The sequence below is a fragment of the Trichechus manatus genome, unplaced genomic scaffold, assembly GCF_000243295.1.
Source record: "Trichechus manatus latirostris isolate Lorelei unplaced genomic scaffold, TriManLat1.0 scaffold00200, whole genome shotgun sequence".
NCBI classification, from domain to species: domain Eukaryota; kingdom Metazoa; phylum Chordata; class Mammalia; order Sirenia; family Trichechidae; genus Trichechus; species Trichechus manatus.
This window is the reverse complement of record NW_004444136.1, coordinates 2,218,635-2,239,700: the sequence shown is the minus strand read 5'-3', so window position 1 is coordinate 2,239,700 and position 21,066 is coordinate 2,218,635. Positions and strand designations below refer to the sequence as shown.

General features: G+C 45.4%; 1 protein-coding gene across 2 annotated transcripts in view; it reads left to right on the top strand.

The window, feature by feature from the left end:
* The window catches only part of WDFY4 (WDFY family member 4), a 403,681-nt gene that overhangs the window by 309,170 nt on the left and 73,445 nt on the right, over positions 1-21,066 (top strand). For both annotated transcript variants that reach the window (XM_023742107.1, XM_023742108.1), the window contains exons 45-47: positions 3,884-4,004; positions 7,376-7,461; positions 8,974-9,036. In XM_023742107.1, coding sequence (XP_023597875.1) covers positions 3,884-4,004; positions 7,376-7,461; positions 8,974-9,036 — 270 coding nt within the window. The remainder of the gene's footprint in view (positions 1-3,883; positions 4,005-7,375; positions 7,462-8,973; positions 9,037-21,066) is intronic.

Here is a 21,066-nt window from a genome sequence, read left to right as displayed (position 1 = left end):
GTTTTCTGCCAACAAATCTTCAACAATTCTCTCTGTATTTTCTGTTATCCCCTCATTCTGGTACTCCAATCACTCGTAGGTTATTCCTCTTGATAGAGTCCCGCATAATTTTTAGGGTTTCTTTTTTTTTTTTTTTTTAATCCTTTTATCTGATTTTTCCTCAAATAAGTTGGTGTTATCTTCAATCTCACTAATTCTGACTTCCATTGCCTCAATTCTGCTCCTATGACTTTCTATTGAGTTGTCTAATTCTGAAATTGTATTGTTAATGTTCTGGATTTCTTATTGCTATCTCTCTATGGATTCTTGCAGCCTGTTAAATTTATCATTATGCTCGTCTCTAATCTTTTTAATTTCCTCCCATTTCATGTTCTGCGTTTTGATTAATTTCCTTTCTAATCTCTTGAAGAGTTTTGTGTATTAATCTTTTATATTCTGCCTCCGGTAATTCCAAGAAATTTTCCTCCTCTGGAAAATTTCTAGATTCTTTATTTTGGGAGCTTGCTGAGGCCATCATTGATTGCCCGTTTATGTGATTTGATATTGACTGTTGTCTCTGAGCCATCAATAAGTTATTATATTTATTTATGTTTGCTTATTGTGTCCTAGCTTCTTTTTTTTGTTTTGATATGCCCAAATAGGCTACTCATATGAGCTAGTTTGATCACTGGCACCTCAGCAGCTCTAATGTCCTGCCCTCGGGTGGTTAGATCTGTTAGTAGGTATGTGAGCTCAGGAATCCGCCCTCTTCTGTTTGTATTCAGCTCAAGTGCCCAGGTAGACAGCCACCAAGTGTGTGGTGCAGGCTGTCACCTACAGTCCCAGACAGGTATGGGTGATTGGTATAGGCACAGGCATCTGGCTACAGGAGAAGGACACACTGTGAGCAAGAAAGTGGGCTGATGGTTGCCCCGGAGTGTCCAGGAGGAAGGCGTGTCCCTATTCCCTGGAGCACGTAGGTGGGTGGGTTTTGCATCCAGATTATGAGCACTCAGTGCTGTTGGCTGTAAGGACTGGGTGGCACCTCTTATTCTTGGGCCCCTATCACAGGTGGCTAGGTGGCATAGTTGGAGCCATCAGTCTTCAGTCCCCTGATGTGGGTAGGTGAAGACCCTACTTAATGAGCAGAGCAGTGTCAAATGTCATGAACCTGCCACTTCACAGCTGAAACAGTTGATTGTAGACTTCAGGTATATACCCTGTTGTACAGTGATAATGAGGGCCTATGCTGTTGAAATGGGCCCACACTGGTCTATTCAGGGGGAAAGGCACTCAGAGTCCATGGATCTTTGCCTGTGCCTAGACAAAAGAGCTGTGCCTACCCTGAGTTCCTGGCTTAGGGGAGCCGGCAATTTATTTTTTCCTGTTTGTTAATTTGTTCACTCTCCAAGACCGGGAGAATGGCTCAGGGCATGTGACGGATCCTACTTCCAGCCCAGGGGACTTGTTAATTTCTGAAGCTGGTCTGGTAAATGGGAGTGGGAAGGAGCAGGGAGGTAAATGGGAGAGAGGTTTTTCCCTGAGGGGAGTATTTTCAATCTGCGCAGTAGGCCGGACACAAGTACTTACCTTTCACTGATCGAGGGCTCTTTGTCACTGGTTCTGGGTGGCCGAGTAGACTCTCTGCCACTGGGTCTCTCCCGGTGCAGAAGACGCCTCCCGAGCACTACTGCTTGCCAGCCTCACCACTCACCCATGAGCTGATCAGACCTGAAGCGCTCAGGCTCTCACCGGGTCAGGTCTGGTACCTCCTTGCTGCTTCCAAACCGTCTCTCCCTCCCCTTGCCACTCAGTCCAGTTCCTCAACTTTGCCTTTGATGTTCAGCGCTCCTAGATTGTCATATATAATCGATTCACTTGTTTTTTCGGGTCTTTGTTGTAAGAGGGTCCACCAGAAGCATCTGACTACTCCACCATCTTGTCCCCACCTCTGAACTTTCTTCAAACGTAAGTGGGGTTTCTCTTTCACTTTTAACCCTTGGAGGAGGAAAGGTGCAGGGAGAGCCCCTCAAACACCATCAGAAGCTAGGAGCGTGGTCTTTCCCTCTGCCTCCTACGGGCAGCCCTACACTCCTGGGGAAAGACGGTGGCCTCAGGGGTCACACACTGTGCTCTACTCTTTGACTTTTCATGCGGGCTGTGGCCAATGCTCCACGCTTGCTTCTTGCTATTCAATGCATGCATTTTAGAATGTTGAGACCACACCCCACCCCTTCTCTTACTCAAGCCTTGAACTTGCAAATAACATGAGCTCTAGCTTTCAGACCATTGTTTCTGCTGTGTAATGAAGACATCTATCTAGAATGCAGTGGACTTCTTGGACCAAGGCTGGGTATACCCAGTCCATCTAGAAAGCTCTCAGGGCTGCCGAAAATTTGGAGGAAATGGGTCCAGGATGCAGAAGAGCCAGATGGTTTAATACCACGACGTCACCTTAGAACACCTGGGACATGAGCCATACTCACTCTAGAAGAGGGGCCATGTCACAGATGTTCCCGTGGGCTGGGCCTGGGATGGGCAGGTAAGGTCCCTCTCCCTGGGCCTACAGCCTCTCTGGTGGTCTCTCTGCTTTTGTCTGCTCCCCTCCTTTTTCCTCACTTACGCTTTCAGGTCCTTCCTACGTTGGCTCGCACTTGATCTTTGTGGCCATCTCAGCTTCTCCCGTTAATCAGAACCTCTTGCTTCACACCTCCACTACTGCCCTACATTCTGTACATGCCAGTGCCAGGAGGAAAGGTCTGATTTGTGCAGTCCTTGTCATGGTCTCAGGCCACACCTGACTCAGGTTACCTTGTCTGTCCTCTTGGTCCTGGCCAGGGGAGTGAAGTCTTTGACTATAAACAAGACCACCTGACAGAGGGACTAAGTTATGTGGGTGGGGCAGACATACTGGGGCTCAGACTGCCCACTGCTGGCCTGGGGCAGGCCACTCAGGAACCAGGCCTTAGTTGCCCTACTCTCAGGAAGGAGAGATTGCACTCCTTCCAGGTTCTCTCATCATGGTTTATGATCATGTGGTCAAATTGCCACCTCCTCCGGGAAGTCTTCCCTGACTACCCCCACCATTGGAACCATCCAGAAAGCCTTCTCTCATTCACCACTGTCATGGAATCTGTGCTGTCACCTGTTGTCTCCTCTCCCAGAGAGGCTTGACATCTATCATGGATTGAATTGTGTCCGCCAGAAGAATGTGTGTATCAGTTTGGCTTGGCCATGATTCCCGGTATTGTGTGATTTTCCCATGTGTTGTAAATCCTGCCTCTATGATGTTCATGAGGGAGGATGGGCAGCAGTTGTGTTAGTGAGGCAGGACTCAGTCTACAAGATTGGATTGTGCCCTGAGGCAATATCTTGAGATATAAAAGAGAGAAGTGAGCAGAGAGACAGGGGGACCTCATACTACCAAGAAAGCAGTGCCGGGAGCAGAGCGCGTCCTTTGGACCTGGGGTCCCTGCGCGGAGAAGCTCATAGTCCGGGGGAACATTGATGAGAAGGCCAACAGAGACAGAAAGCCTTTCCCTGGAGCTGATGCCCTGAATTTGGACTTTTATCCTACTTAACTGTGAAGAAATAAATTTCTCTTTGTTAGAGCCATCCACTTGTGGTATTTCTATTGTAGCAGCGCTAGATGACTAAGACAGCGTCCCCCCCTACTCCTTGAGGGCAGGGTGGTTGTCTCTGTGTCTGTTGCACCCAGTGCCAGAGCTGACATCGGCAGGCACTGAGAGACGAGTTCTCTGAGAGCGGGGTGGTTGGAACCCTTGTTGGCAGTGACCAGAGGGCAAGGTGCCGCAGGGCCGCAGGGCCACAGGGAAGAGGCCCATCAGTTGTCCTCTTATGTGGATGTCTGGATGCCCACACCCCATGTCTTGTTCCTTTCCAGCATCAGCGATCCGTTCATTTTCAACATGTGCAGCAAAGACAGGTCCTGTGACCATTATGCATGCCAGCGCCACAGGTACACGGACATCAGGGAGATCCGCCAGACACACTTCCTTCTGCAGGTATGCCTTCTGGGGCAGGGGGAGGGCCAGCTTGTTCACAGGACACGTTATCCCTGTGCTGCTGAGTCTCGCTAATGAGGGGCCCACCCCCATGCACAGCCCAGCACCTCTCCTGACTCCTGAGTTCCCTGGCCCAGAGCTCTGATGACTGTGGCTGCACTCCCTCTCCAGCCCGTCCTTGGGCTGCTGGGCCTCTCTTACTGTGTCCTTAGGGTCCAGCCTCTTTGCCCTGTTTTCCCCTGAGGCACCACAGAGCCGCCCTGCAGACTGCCCTGCACCATGAAGCTGGTAACTGAAATCTGAGTCCCAGCTTGTCCTGGTCTGAAAATTCCCAGCCCACCTGGCCGCCCAGCTCTGCTCTGACCCTGTGATGCTGGGTGCCCTTCCTCTGCCCACCTGCCCTTCTCCCCACTGTCTCACTGTTCTCCAAGCCCCTGGTCACTTCTTAGGACATGTCTTGCCTTAATCTTTCTTCATCAGTCCATGTAGGCAGAAGCAAGGCTGTGTCTCCATCCTTCATCTGGGCAGGGAGGAGCACGGGTGGGCCCTCTCTGCAGGCTCTCTGCTCTCACAAGTCGTTCACTGTAAATTCCCTTCCTGGGCCCTAGCACATTCATTCATCAAGGGATCCTCATGCAGGAGGCATTGTTATTATTCTCTGAAACAAGCTCAGAGAGGCCTTTCAGAGCTGGTTCAGGAGGGATCCGCTGCCTTGTAGACAGTGGCTCAGCAGGCACTCTGCTATCTGGGCATCTGATGTGCCCTCTCCCTCCCTGCTCCCTGCTTTAGTCCAGGAAGTGGCTGATTCTCCCTGGTCCTGACCCTAGGGGCTTCTGTGCAAGGACAGGGTAACAGAGACAAACAGTGGAAGGCTCCCGCCCTGGGTTCTGGCAGTGGTTAGGAGGCTGACCTCGTGGGCGCAAGCAGGGCTCTGCCACTTGGCACGCTTGAGCCCCCTCCAGCTTCAACTTCCCCGTCAGTAAACAGCAGACCACGACTCTTCTTTTCCACTCCTGTATATAGTACTTAGCGCATTTTGGGGCATATAGTACCAAACCAAAACCAAACCCATTGCCATCAAGTCAATTCCAACTCATAGCGACCCTGTTGGACAGACTAGAGCTGCCCCATGGGGTTTCCAAGGAGCAGCTGAGGGATTCGAACTGCTGATCTTTTGGTTAGCAGCCAAGCTTTTAACAAAAGTAAGTGCCCCCAAATTATTTTTTATGATTATATGTCCACCTTCCAGGTTATATATAGCACCAAATAGCTGTCAGTGAGTCAGTTTCTTTTTCTTAGGTAAACGGTGATTGTTTCCAGAGGGTTACTTAGCCTGACAGTGGTGGAGGGCAGAAACGGAAGGTTGTGCGTTCATGAGTGGGGCAGGACAGGGAGGGGCTCTGTGAGCAAGGCCGCCTGCACAGGCTGGCTTCTCCCTGGAGAAGGACCGAGGCTGGGCACTCAGCTTTTCCAGGCTGAGCCACGCCCCCTGCGGAGTCCACGTGCACCCTCTGTTGTGCACTTTGTGTTTCTAGGTGTAAAAATCTCTATGTTCACCCACAGAGGGGAGGGGTTTTGCAATATCATTACAAATATCTTTCCTGGGCTTGGGGCACTTAATGAGCCTTAATGGACGAGACTTTGAAAACGGAATTCCAGCCAGGTAGAAAGGGAACATAACGCGGGTGCTGGATGCAGTAGCCTTGCCTGTGTGTTCAGGTGGAAACTCTGCTCGTGAGATAACCCACGACCTGCAAACAGACATGCCTGAAGCCTGCTCCACGTTTGGTCTGACTCTCACCCTCCCTGCCCTGAGAATTGTCTCCCCCCACCCTGTCTCATCCCCATCTCGTATCCCACAAGGGGATGCACTCTATCCCTTCTTACAAGTCTGTTGTTACACAGCTTAAAACACATGGACGGAGGGAGAGAGGAAGGCAGGAGGGAAAGGAGAAAGACCAGGAAAGAAAATCATGGAGTTTTCTTCATTGAGGTTTTAGCAAAATAAGGCATCCTGGTGGTGCAACAGTTAAGTGCTTGGCTGCTAACAGAAAGGCTGATGGTTTGAACTCACCCAGCGTCTCCACAGGAGAAAGACCTGGTGATCTGCTTCTGTAAAGACTACAGCCAGGAAGACCCTATGGGCAGTTGTACCCTGCGCACATGGGGTTGCTGAGTCAGAACTGACTTGACGACACCTAACAACACAACAACACAGCAAGGCTGGGGCACTGCAGCCACGTCGACATGGCGCGTCGGGATAGACTCAGCAGGATGCCCTGTGCCCTTGACGTCTGTAGAGGTGTGTAGGAGGCTGCCTGGTCAGGAAGTCACACCCATCCTACAAGCTCCCCTAGTGTGTCTGGTCAGGGGGCCCTCCTGTTCAAGAGACCGAAACCCCAATCAGGAAGAGAAGGCGTCTGAAGGTGTCACTGGGCATTTTCTCCCTGTTTTACTGAATTAGTGCTACTGTAAGAAAAATACCAAAGTAGGTGGCTTTAAAGAATAGAAATTTATCTCTTCACAGTCAGGAAGCTTGTCATTGTTGTGTGCCGTCAAGTCGATTCTGACTAATAGCTGCCCTATAGGACAGGTAGAGCTGCCCCTTGGCGTGTCCAAGGCTGTAATTATTACTGAAGCAGATTGATTGCCACAGCTTTCTCCCTTAGGATGGCTGGCGGGTTACAACCACTGACTCTTCAGTTAGCAGCGGAGCACTTAACCACTGCACCACCAGGGCACCCAGAAGCTGGGAGTCTAAATTCAGGGTATCGGCTCTAGGGGAAAATTATGCTTTGTCTCTTTCAGCTTCTAGTAGTTGGTAATCCTGGAATTTCCTGGGCTTGTGGATTCATCTGCCTCATATTGTATGGAGTCTATCTGCTTCCTGTGCTCCTGTTCTCCCTTTTTATAAGAGGCCCTTCAGAAAGGATTAGGTTAGGAACCCACCTTACTCTGTGTGAGCTCATTAGCATAACAAAAGGAAAAGCTCTGATCCTGAACAGGGTCAGGGTGACCAGGACAGAGGTTCGGATTTCAGCGTATCTTTCTGGGGCCATGGTTCAATCCCTGACAGTCCCCTTGTCCAGTCCTCACTTGTCCTGGGAGGGATGCTCTTGCTTCGGGCTCCAGCCAGAGAAGCTAACCAGGCCCCACTTCTCTCTTCCTGCTGAAATAGTCATCCATCCATCACATGGACTTTATACCCCTGTGGGAGGTCTGAGGATGGACCAGGAGGGGGGCTGCCTGACACAGAAACACAAGTGACCCACTCGTGGCTGCTCTGTCACCTGGGGCATCTCCATTCTAGGAACCGCAGAGAGTTCCCACAGGGAGACATCAGGATCGGTAAAAGGGGTTTCTCTTTGTAGGACATCGCCCTGGAAATCTTTTTCCAAAATGGATGTTCTACGTTTCTTGTCTTCCACAACAATGACCGGAGTAAGGCCTTCAAAAGGTAAGACCTGGGAAATTTTCCTTTTGCAGAAATTGGTCATGAACCGAGAGCGGAGGAACAAGACTGCTAATCTCTGTTCGCAGGAGAAATGCCCTCAACCTGTAGCAAGCAGTATTTAGGTTAAGCGCAAGGAAGAACTTCCTGACCCAGAGAGCTGCTGAGTCATGGAACAAAGTAGAGAGAAAAGATACAGAAGCTCCTTCCCTAAATCCTGGGAAGCAGGCTCCATTTTCATTGAAGTTGTTTAGGACCTTAACGATTGAAGGGAGAAAAAGGAATGTGCATATATAACATATTTAATAAACTGTCTGTTTAATGGACCTTCCAGAATTGTCTGGCTGTATTTTCTTATTTCCCAAGTAATTTTTTTTGTTTGGCTCAACCTTTCTTTTTGATCCCTAGTACATATTTTAGTTCTCCCAATGGCATATTTTCCTGGAAAGAATTCCAAATAACTGAATTTCCCACCTTTGCATTGAACATCTGTTTTTCTTGAAGAGAGAAATCTAAGTTTAACAATAGATTAATTAATCTAAGAAAATTAAGCCAGTGTGAACATTTTTAATATTAATGGTCATTTAGGTTATTATTATTAGACAGACACAGAGACTTGATGTAGAAAATCTAGAAAGGACAGAAAGGAAGGCAGGTTTCTAAACACAAACAGACCAAAGGAAGGTTGGATTATCAAAGGACATGGTTATGTCTACTCCATTTTGGGCTGGAAGTTCTATGGTGCACTTTGACACCCTGGTCTGAGAAACCCGATTTTGTGCTCTGAGCCTCCAGTCTGGCCTTCACGGTATTTTTGCCAGTAATTGACACCAGGACCAGCTCTTGGGCCCACGGGGCACTGTTGGAGTGTAGGAAACAGCTCCAGATCTCAACGCGCCTCCTTTCACACAGGGGAGCCTCCAGGCGGTGTTCTCCCAAGGTTGTGCTGTTAGATTACCTCAGAAAAGTGTCTTCAGGTCCATCTTAGACCAAATCTAAAAACAGTCATGCAGTGCTGCACTTCAGATTCATTTTCCCCTGTGGTTTGTGTATATTAAACATTTTCAAAGTTTATCTGGAAGTCTCGTACTCCCTTGCTCAGGCAGTGAGTGTTGCCTAGCATAAACGTCCCAGCTGCGCCCACCCGTCTGGGAACACTAAATGAAGATGACATTCGTCTCCGGAGGGGCACACTGGAACGTGCAGCAGAGTTACTGAGTTTGTCAACTGCAATGTCAAATGCTTGGCACAGAGGAGACACCTAAGAAAGGTGTGCCTTGTAACTATTGTCTAATAATTATTGACATTAGTATGGCCAGAGTGTGTGACACCTGGAGGTGCTAAGAGGATGCCTCCAAGGTACACCCAGGCCAGGTGATCATGACCTGGGGCAGGGTGGGGCACGCAGGGCAAGAACAGACCCTAGCTCTTGCCTGACTCCACAAGTGTCTCCAAGTGCTGGAAGAGTGGGCTCTGCTGACAGAATTGTCCCTTTGCTTTTTTTTTTTTTTTTTTTAGCTTCTGCTCTTTCCAACCTGGCTTGAAGGGGAAAGGCATCACGGAGGACTCCCTAAACCTAAGGTAACGAGGCAGGGCTGCATCAGCTGAGCTTTCTGTCCTGGTCTGGCCCTGCTCCGATGTTCCTCATTCACCTGATAGTGTTCTGAAGAATTCAGGCAAAGAGGGTCTGTTTGCTTCCCCTTTCTTTATTTCCTTCCTCCTGTACCCATATGTCCTTCATCCTACTCCCAAACTCCTTCCTGCCAACTAAAGCTCTAAGGACAGATCTGATGTCCCATGTGCTCTGTGGCTTCTTCACACAAAAATGGCAGGACACAGCTCTTGGCCCATGGTGGCTGGAGGCAGGTGACCAACAGGGGTGTTAACCCATGCCCAGCTGGGGGTCAGGCCCTCATGAGGGGGCGTATTACAATCCCAGGTCCACCTTCATATGCCCAGAGTCTCTGAATGCTCAGAAACTAAGCTAATGTCTGATAGTGTGCTGATCACACGTCAGTGTATGAATCTGTGAAATGGGGAATTGTTCCTAGTGCATGAAATGCTGCAACCTATCCAGGGCCCCCTTTACCAGTACCCAGTTCTCTGAATTGCCAATTCAGGGCCAGCAGGGGCTTTGATATAGTTAAGAATGAGGATATTGGAAAAAGGGGGCTGCTGGTTTTCTCAAGGAGCACGTGGAGAGGTGGGGGGAGGGGAGGAGTGTCTCCAGGAGTGATAGTCAAAATATTTATGAGTATGGAATAGATACCATGATTCATCCAAAAGTATCTATTGATATCTTATTATGTGCTTATTATATGTGGTGTTTGCTGCTTCACAGAGCAATAAATAAAATAATCAAACAGCCCTCAGTTCTTATTGAGTTTACATTTTCGTGAGGGAAGAAGACAGTGGACAATTTAAATGAGTGAAATATAAAGTATATTAGATAATGATAAGTATGAAGAAGAAAAAATAAAGTAGATAGAGATGGGGATTGGCATCTTAAATGGGGTATGAGGGACACCCTTACCAAGAAATAATTTTTTAATTAAGACTTGAACACAGTGGGGGAAAGCAATGCAAATAAGTGAGGAATGAGCATTTCAGCTGAGGGAGCAGCACGTGCAAAGGTCCTGTGGCAGAAGCCTCGCCAAGGCCAGAGTGGTTGGCGTGGAGAGCATTAGTGGGAGGGAGGTGAGAGGGTCACAGGCTAGTTCGTGTAAGCCTCTGGAGTCATGGTAATGGCTTTGCTTTTACTCTGAATAAATGGGAAGCATTGGAGGGTTTTGAGCAGAGGAATGATTAAAAGAATCCCTCTGGCTGCTGGGTCGAGAAGGACCATAGTATGTCCAGAGCAGAAGCCGAGAGCCAGTTAGGAGTCTGTTGCGTTCACCCAGGTTTAATGGTGGCTTGGACTAGGGAGATGGCAGCAAAGAAGGTGTGTAGTGGGAGGTTAGGGACATGTTTTGAAGGTACATCTGAAGGGATTTGATGAAAAATCAGATGTAGGATATGTGTGTGAGAGAGAGAACTTAGGATCAGACCAAAGGATTTAGGCTTGAGCAATTGGAAAATGAAATGGGGGTGTGGTGGATATCAGGAGTTGATGCCTGTCAGACCTCTAGGTGGAGAAGGCATGTAGGCAACTAGATGTATGACTTTGGAGTTCAAGGGAGAGGGCCAGGAGAGCTGTAGATTTGGAATAGTAGCCAAAGCCATGAGACTGGATAAGACCCCTCAGAGGATGAATGCACATGGGAAAGAGTCCCATGGGCTGTGCCCTGGGCTGTGCCAACATCTAGAAGCCAAAGAGATGGGGAGAAATCAGGAACAGAGATTAGGAAGGAGTAGCCAGGCAGGTAGGAGAAACTGGGGGTGTAGGAGATGTCCTGGAAGCTATGTAGAGTGTTTCAAAGAGGGAGTGCTCAACTGTGTTGCTGAAATGCTGTGGACAGGCCAAGTAAGGTAAGGACTGAGAAATGAACATTGAACTTTGTAATATGGAGGTCATCAATGACTTTGAGAAGACCAATCAAAGTGAATGGCAGCAGAGGCTCCCTACTATGCCAGATATTAACCCTTGAGTTGATAGATTGTAGGGAAGTCCAGGGAACCCCAGGGGATAGTCCAAGGGGCCTGGACAGCACTGGGTCACTGGGGGTGGGGTAGGGGATGGCTGTTTACCAACTGGAGTGGAAATATTTCCGTTGTTCAGTTGTGCATATCAGCTGAATGTCAGCCCTGTGTTCTCATATTGCTTATGTTTCGTATAAACCTTGATATCCACAGCTGGACTTCTCAGCACTTATATTGCAAATGGGATAAAACCACTTTAAACTACCTAAAGCAGAAAAGGGGACTCATCATGCCACGCACCTGAAAAGGCCAGGAGAGATCTAGCTGCAGATGTGACTGGATCTCCAGGCTCAAGTAGTCTACAGGAAGCAGTATTCTCCATCTCTTAGCAAGTTTCCCCTGGACTGGCTTCCTCCTCAGCAGGCTCTCCCAGCACAGCAGCATCCACACCTCCAGCAGCTCCAGGCTTAGAGTTAACCACTTAGGAATCCCGGCACACAGGGAGTGCGGAATGCTCCATCCCAGCAGTTTCAGCAATAGTCGCAGACCTGATTTTCATTTGCCCAAGTTAGGTTATGTGCCCATCCCAGAACTAATCACAGCACTTTCTTTGGCCAGTTCTGGGTAGTGTGCCTACCTAGTTCTGGGGGTGGGGTCAGGCCCACCCAACAACAAAGAAGAAATTGAGGGGAGGGTGGCTCCCCATGAGAACCGAGGTGCTATTTATCAGAAGAGGGTGAATACTGATATGTCCACAGACCAGGTGGTCACCACTGCCCCAGGCGGGGAGCACTCCCAAGGGCCACAGCTCTCGGGGGCTGCACGTCCTCTTTCTCCCTGGAGAAGTATGGCATCAACTATGATACAGGTTGCTTCAGTAGGCCCCATTTGTCTCCATATCACCCTCTTATAAGTGTTATGTGACATCACTCAGCAGCCACGTGGCTGTGCCCGTGGCTGTGAGCAGCACTTGTCCATTCCTACTCTACTGTGCTCGGAGTCTTAGGGGTGCTTTGCCCTAACAATGCAAACTTTCATGCACACTGGGAAGTTTCTAAGTTTTCCACCCCAGATCTCAGGATAGTGTAGGGAGAGGGGGCAGACAGAGGAGAGACAGAGAGGAAAATGCAGAAGAGGAGCTCAACTGTAGTTATGGCCACTAAGGTGGGGGACCGTGAAGAAATTACTACCAGGTGGTGGGAAGATGATTCTCCGGCCTGTCGAAGAGTCAGATGTTTGGCAGTCACTCCTCACTCACCCCTTGGAAGAGCCCCAGACATCAACCTGGGTACCAGGCCGCACCTGTGGGACAGCGGGCCCACTACTGGTTTTAGTTCCATTGCATTTATTTTTCCCATGGTGGCCATCTTAGCCCATGGGAGCAGGCTCTGTCAGAGCCATTCTATGCATAGTCCTAGCCCAGCTCCAAGCGTGGAGATTCGTGGGAAAGCTTCTGGGGTCAATTGAGAACAGTGCATGGTGCTGCAAAGAAATGCTAAAATAAGCTCCTGGAAGGAGAGCCTCAACAAAATGAGGAAGCCACTAGTCCTAGGCTCTGAGGTAACCCAGGCAACCAGGGCACCTGGCATCAGTGTCCCACAACAGTCAGCCATGGGCTCTGAGATTACACTGACTTGGGCCAGAGTAGAGGTTCAATACATTGTGATCCCTTTGCCTTGTTTTAGAATCACCTGTTGTCTTTTAGGCATGTTCATGGAACAATCAACTAGAAACAGGCGCTGTCCATGCTCTCAGCTCTTTTATATTTCTTATTTCCAGCCCTTCTCCCATCAGCCTGTGTGGCTTCAGGAGCTTCAGGCAGGAAAGGCAGTGGTGACTGCCAGCCATAGGTGGGCTTGACTGCCATTGGCAAGTGCCTGGGATGAACCTGACCATTTTCCACTTGGATTTCCAGGGCAATGCCCTGTCCATAGACTGCATCTTGAGAAACGTTTATCTGCTTGTTGGGCACCTCGAGTGAGCACTAGCTCTTCATCTTTGGAGGGGAGGAGTGTTCAGTTTGAGGGTTCTCACTGGTACAGGATGCTTGGCCTGAGTTATAGGTTTTGGTATCTTCAGCCCCCACAGTCCTGATGACTGATTTGGGCGCTCTGCATGCCATCTACCCTCAAGCCTCCCCTCCCACATAAGAATGAGAGCTTTCAGGTACCAGAGCTTTGCCTAAAATTCCAGTGACAATGGTTGCCTTCATAACTGTAGACTAAGGAGGCTTTCGGGCCTGGATCCCAAGTGGAAAATGATTGCAGAGCCAGGGTGAACCTGAGATGGATAATATGTTTTGTGTCTCTCCCTAATATAGGGCTAGGCCATTCTGAAGGCAGCATTGCATCACGATTGGACATTCTGTGGGGTGCAAGGGTCTGCAAGTCTACAGGGGCTTCTCACATAGAGCCACCTAGAGACCATGGACGAGCGCCTGATTGCTAGAATCTCCATGTGCAGATCCTTCACAGGCAGGATCTGCTGAAATGGGAAGGGCACAGTTGGAAAACTAGAAAAAGCACCTAAAGTCACAGGGAGAAGGGAGCTAGTTGAGAATGCGTGTGTGAGCAACACACGTTGTGGCCAGCTGCTGTCAGGTTGGTCCCTGACTCATGGCAACACCATGTACAATGGGATTGAACCATTGTGATCCATAGGGTTTCCATTGTCTAATTTTCAGAAGTAGATCACCAGGCCTTTCTTCCTAGTCTTAGTCTGGAAGCTCCACTGAAACCTGTTCAGCATCATAGCAACACTGAAGCCTTCAATGACAGGCAGGTGGTGGCTGTGCTTGAGGTGCATTGGCTGGGAATGTTGTCCTTAAATTTACTTGTACCCTCCAGAAAAGGTTGAAGACAGCTTCAAAATTAAACACAACATACAACAATCCTTTAAAAATTACCCAGAAACGTCTTTAAAGCAGAAACAATAGATGTAGTCAGGTACGTAGAATGATCTAGTTAAGTCTAGTTGTCCTGAAACTAAGAAAAACAAGATAATCGTCTTGGTTTACATCATTTCCTGTGAAAGATAAAGGGAAACAGTTTTTTTTTTCTGAAATTTGTTTCTAAAACATACTTTCTCTTAGTACTGAATATCAAATTTGTCCTTGTTTAAAGGATGTTGTTGTTGTTAGGTGCTGTCGAGTCAGTTCCCACTCATAGCAACCCTATAGGACAGAGTAGAACTGCCCCCTAGGATTTCCAAGGAGCAGCTGTCTAAAGGACAGTGGGCCAAAAAGAAGGCAATTCCCTTCTTACAAAATATGCAAAAGAGTGCTGCAGCATATAATTTTCTACATTGGCTCTCTATAAAAGTGGGGACTAACTTCTGGACTTATATAGATGTGTCTTTGGGAAGCTGGCATGATCCGGCTTAGTTACATTGCTTCGCAATGATCTCAGTTCATATGGAATATACAGTTTAGAAACCTCAGAGAAATACCAGGCTGCGATGTCTCTCCCTCTCTCAATCTCTGGAGCCCACAGCACAGCCTGGGCAGGGAGCTAGAGGGCATCTTTCCAAAGCTGCACTCACGGACAAGGTCTGGAACGTTGACCCACTAGGTCATGGAGTCCAAGGGTCCCTGCTCTGGAGGAAGCTGTTGGGAGTGACAATGCTTATGTTCTGGGCCTGATTATAACTAAACCAGGTGCTGTCAAGTCAGTTCTCACTCATGGCGCCCTCTTTGTGTTAGAGTAGAACTGTGCTCCATAGGATTTTCAATGGCTGATTTTTAAGAAGTAGATCACCAGGCCTTTCTTCCAGGTGCCTCTGGGTGGATTCGAACTGCCAATCTTTCGGTTAGCAGACAACGGCATTAACTATTTGCACCAGCTAGGGACTCCTGCTTGTAACTAGGAGTTTGTAATTCTCGAAATATAATGGTTAGAACTACATTAATTTTTTGGCACAAAGTTCTACAGCTGAGTGTTTTCAGGATTTATTATTTTTATTATAGTTTATCTTTGAGAAGTAATAAAAGAAGGAATTTTTAAAAATTTAAAATATCAATTATAAGGAGCTATGAAATTCTCATAAGAATGATCAGGCACAATTATCAGCCTCGCCCTCCCCGAAGTACCAGTGTGACCAGCGTATAGGTAAAAATTCAAGTAAACCCACTCCCCTCACTTCCCCTCCTTCCATCCCCCTCCCCAGAGGGCAGCACTGTTGACCCCTGGGAGGATAAAAATCTGTAATGGTCACGATGACTTTGGTCAAGACCACTTTAGCTCCGGAACTGAGTGAGAGACGTGGCCCTTTTGGCTTCTTGGTAAAGCACAGCCTGGGAGGGCGGCTGTGGGGACTTCTCCACTCATACCTTCAAGAGCAGGACTGATGGAGCTAGAGGGAAATGAAGCAGCCTGGTGGGCCAGAGACACAAGTGATAAAACCACAGCTCTTCACACATGCTTCACCTTGCTGTGAGCAGCAGAGCAGTCAGCTCTGCCCAGGTCATGCTCAGACCTCAGCTTCTGGTCCCATGCCCCATGTTACTCTTTGTCTGCCTTGCCCTACTGGACCCACAGCTCCTCTCAGCTGTACCCTTAGCCAGAGGCTGCCTTGATCCCTGTTCTCTGCAGCCAGCCTCTCCCTGTTTCCCTTCAGCTCCTTCCAGCCATGTTGCTTCTATAGCCACGTTGCCCTGCACCACCATACTGGCCATGGCCATAAAAGGGAGGAAGAAAGAATTCAGCAACATGCTGATTCAAGGGTCCCCCCACCCCACCTGTGCCTAGCCACCTACAGAAGACCTGAGCAGGGATACAGAAGCCGTACATTCTGTTTTTATCATTTTAGCATCTTAGGAATCTGCAAGGATAAGATTGATGCTAGATCATTCTAGATTAGTTCAGTGAGCTGAGGTTAAGGTGCTCTTTCTCCAAAAATGCCTTCGCTCTTCAGCACCATTCAGAAGTCGCAGCTCTGGGATGACCGGGTATGTTAGGTTCTCACCTTAAGCTTTGCCATTGTTGTTGTTGTTAGTTGCCTTGGAGTTGGCTCCGACGCACGGTGACCCCATGTACGACAGAATGAAATACTGCCTGCTTCTGGGCCACCTTCCCAGTTGTTGGTATTCTTGAGTCCCTTATTGCAGCCACTGTGTATTTTGAATGTCTTCCAACCTAGGGGGCTCATCTTCCAGCACTATATTGGACAATCCATAGAGTTTTCATTTCGTTGTCTAATTTTTAGAAGTAGATCACTATGCCCTTCTTCCTAGTCTTAGTCTAACCAAACCAAACCCGTTGCTGTCAAGTCAGTTCCAACTCATAGCGACCCTTTAGGACAGAATAGAAGTATCCCATAGGGCTTCTAAGGAGTGGCCGGTGGATTCAAAATGCTGACCTTTTGGCTAGAGGCCAAAGGCTTAAGCAGTCTTAGTCTAGTGCCTCATTAATTAGCACTTGGCAGATGTACAAGGACTTGTTTATTGCTACATGTAGGTGGTACAATTAAAAAAAAATTTTTTAATTAAAAATAGTTACAGATTTATAGGAAGTTGTATAACGAGTACAGAGAGGCTCCATGTATCTCTCACTTAGTTCCCCCCATGGTTATATCTTATGTGACTCTAGTACAATGTTAAAACCAGGAAAGTGGCATCATGCAGTGTGTGCGTATGTTCCTTATGCTGTTCTGTCACATGTGTAGATTCATGTAATCATCACCACAATCAATGTACAGAGCTATTTTATCACCTCAAAGATATCTCTGATGCCACCCATTTAAAGTCACACCCACTCCTTAACACCTCCCACTATTCTAACCCTTGGCAACCACTAATCTGTTTTCCATCTCTATAATTTTATCATTTTGAAAATGTTATATAAATGGAATCATAGGGTATGTGACATTTGAAGGTTGGTTTTTTTACTCAGGATAATGCCCTTGGATACATCCAAGTTGTTGCGTGCATCAATAATATGTTCCTTTTTATTGCTGAGTATTGTTCCAGAACATAGGTTTACCACAGTTTAACCATTTACTTTTTTAGGGACATTTGGGTGTTTCCAGTTTGGGGCCATTACAAATAAAGTAGACCATTTACATTTAATGAATTATTGATATGTTGTAATATAATTAATATGTTATAATTTTCTCTATATACATTAAGAACTACATAAAATATTTTTCAAAGTCATTTCCACACATAGATGGTCTAAAACAAAGAGAAGTGAAGTGAACTGGAGAGGCAAGTCAGAGGCTTGGCTAGAACAGAGAACCTGGCCCAGAATGTTCCCCTGGGAACTCTCTGTCTTCTAATTGGGGGCTTCTCCTCTTCAGAGCTGTTCATTCATGTGAGTCTTCAGTTTTTGCCATAAACTACTCTAGGGAGACGACTGAGAACCTGGGAAATGGAGACACAAGAAGCTGAGGCACTTATTCCAAGCTTCAGATGCAAAACACAAGCAGAGGCAGAGGTCACCAAGATCACGCCCAGCTTTCAGAAAGGGCAGTGATTGGGTTTGCATGAAAAGGGGTTTTGTTCAATTTGAGGGAGAGAAACCCCGTGGTTTTCCTATGAAGTATTAATAGGCTTAATACAATTCCAGTAAGTAAGGGTGACTGGTGTTTTTGAGCATGATGGAAACTTCAGCATCAAGCCTTTCCTTTACAGAAAAGGAAATAAAATGCAGGAGATGGTTCCTAACTGGTCTCTATCTCCAGCTGTTGCTTCATCCTACTGCCAGGGTTTCCTTGCTAAAAAGATGTTGAACTGAAATTTATCATGTGCAAATCAAAGCCCACATCCCATTTATTTATCAGTCCTGATGAAGTTAAATGCCCTTGAAACCTCTTCTTAAGACATTGCTAAAAGAATGGAAACACCTAGATAAAGGATGGCAAATAAATTTTATCTTGCATGCTAATCAATCAGGGATCTGCAAGGATATAAGATTGATGCTATTGTTGGTATTCTTGAGTCCCTTATTGCAGCCACTGTGTATTTTGAATGTCTTCCAACCTAGGGGGCTCATCTTCCAGCGCTATACTGAACAATCCACAGAGTTTTCAGGGACCTACTAGATACAGACTTTAAAACAGCTGTTTTAAATATATGCAAAGAACCTAAGGAAAATACAGATAATTAAAGGGAATCAAGAAAACAATGTATGACCAAATGAAAATATCAAAAAATATCAAAAGAGAAAATATAAAAATACATAAAAAAATCAAATTCTGAAGCTGAAAAGTATAGTAATTAAGTTAGAGTTCACTAGAGGGGTTCAGCACCATATGTGAGATAACAGAAGAAAGATTCAGTGAACTTGAAGATAGATAAAATGATGCAGTCTTAAGAACAGAAAGAAAAAAGAAAACTAAGAAAAAAAGAGACTAAGAGACTTGGGGAACATCATTATGCAGACCAATATACAGATTATGGGAGTTCCAGAAGAAAGGGAGAAAGAGAAAAGGACAGAAAGAGTATTTGAAGAACTAATGACTGAAAATTGCCCAAATTTGATGAAGAATATGAATGTTCACATACAAGAAGCTCAATGAACTCTGAGTAGCATAAACACAAGGGGATCCACACTGAGACACATTACAGTCAAACTTCTAAAAACCAAAGACAGAGAATCTTGAAAGCAGTAAGAGAAATGCAAATAACCACATATAGGGAGCTCCAATAAGACCAAGTGTCAATTTCTCCTCAGAAACCATGAAGACCAGAAGGCAGTGGGATGATATCTTCAAAGTATTGAAAGGAAAAAAAATTTCTGTAATTTAAGAATCCTGTACCCAACAAAACTATCCTTCAAAAATGAGAATTAAATTAAGACATTCCCAGGTAAACAATAGCTGAGAATTTGTTACTACCCGACCCGACTTCCCTAAAAGAAATGCTAAATAGTTGTCCAGTTTGAAAGGAGAGGACACTAGATATAAACTCAAAGGTGCACGAAAAAATAAAGACCTTTGATAAAAATAATTTCAAGAGCAAATGCAAAGGTCAGTTTTGCTGCTTTTTTTGGCTTGTAATTGTGTTATGTTCTACATGGTTTAAAAGACAAAAGGAAAAATAATAGTTATAAAATAATACTGGGAACACAATATATAAAGATGTAATTTGTGACATCAACATCATAAAGGGAATGGTATAGGAACAGAGATTTGTATGATATCAAAGTAAAGTTGGTATCAATTTAAGCTATGTTATTAGAAATTTAGGATGGTAAATATAATCCCCAGGTAACCACAAAGAAAATTTTTAAAGAAATATACACAAAAGGAAATGAGAAGGTAATGAAAGTTATTCACTACAAAAAATCAACTAAACACACAAACAGTAAGTATTCAAAGAAATAAGGCACAAAAACGTGCAAGACACACAGAAAACAAATGGTAGAATGATAGAAGTCATTCTTTATTGGTAATTACTTTAAATGTGAATTGATTGAAGTCTCCAATTAAAAGGCACAGACTGACAGAATGAATAAGAAAACATGATTCAAATATATGCTATCTACAAGAGATTGGTTTTAAATCAAGAGACACACATTTTAAATCAAAAGACACAAATAGGTTGAACATGAAAGGATGGAAAAAATATTTCATGCAAATAAAAAAAGAAAGCTCAGGTGGTTATATTAATATCAGAGAAAATAGACTTCAAGTGAAGCTGTTGTAAGAGACAAAGAAAGACAGTGTATACTGATAAAAGGGTCAATTAATCAAGAAGAAATAACAGTTATAAATACGTATGCATCTAACAACAGAGTCCCAAAAATCTGTGACGCAAACACTGACAGAACTAAAGGGAAGAATAGACAGTTCAACAATAATAGTTGGAGATTTCATTACACCACTTTCAATAATGTAGACCATCTAAAAAGAAGACCGATCAGGAGATAGAGTACCTGAATGATACTATAAACCAGCGAGATCTAACAGGTATTTATAGAACACTTCACCCAACAATAGCAGGATAGACATTCTTCTCCAGTGCACAGGGCTTATTCTGTGAGATAAACTATATGTTTGGTCACAAAACAAGCCTCAGTAAATGGAAAAATATTGAAATCCTACAGAGTATCTTCTCTGGCCATCGTGGAATGAAACTAGAAATCAGTAATAGAAAGGAAACTGAAAATTTCACAATACTGTGGAAATTAAACAGCACATTATTAAAGAACCAATGGTTCAAAGAAGAAATCACAGTTGAAATTAGAAAATCCTTAGAGAGAAATGAAAATGAGAGTACAACACACCAAAACCTATGGGATGCAGCAAAGTCGGTACTCAGAAATTTATAGCTTTGAATGCCTACATTAAAAAATGAAGAAAGATCCTAAGTCAATAACCTAACTTTACATCTTGATAAACTAGAAAAGGAAGAGCAAATGAAACCTAAAGCAACCAGAGGGAGGATGTAATAAAAATTAAAGCAGAGATAAATGAAATAGAGAATAGAAAAATCATAGAGGAAATCAAGAAAACCAGAGGTTGGGTTCTTTGAAAAGATCAGCATAATTGACAAATCTCTAACTACACTGACAAAGAAAGAAGATGCTAGAAATGAAGTGGTGACATTACTACCAATCTTACAGAAAAGAAAAAAAAACTATTAGAATACTATGAACAATTGTAGGCCAACAAACTAGATAAACTAGATGAAATGGATGAATTTCTAGAAACGCAGAAACTGTCTAAATTGACTCAAGAAGAAGTAGAAAATTTTAACAGACCGATAACACATGAAGAAATTGAAACAGTAATCAAAAACCTCCTGAAAAAGAAAAGTCCAGGGGTAGATGACTTCACTGAGGAATTCTAAAAATCATTTAAAGAAAAATTAGCACCATTCTTCTCAGACTCTTCCAAAAATAGAGAAGGGAATACTTCCTAATTAATTTTATGAGGCCAGCACTATTCTGATATCAAAGTCAGATAAAGATACCACAAGGAAGGAAAACTACAGACTAATATCCTTATGAATAGAGATGCAGAAAACCTCAACAAAGTACTAGCAAACTGAGTCCAACAGCATATTGACTGAGTGGTATTTACCCCAGGAAT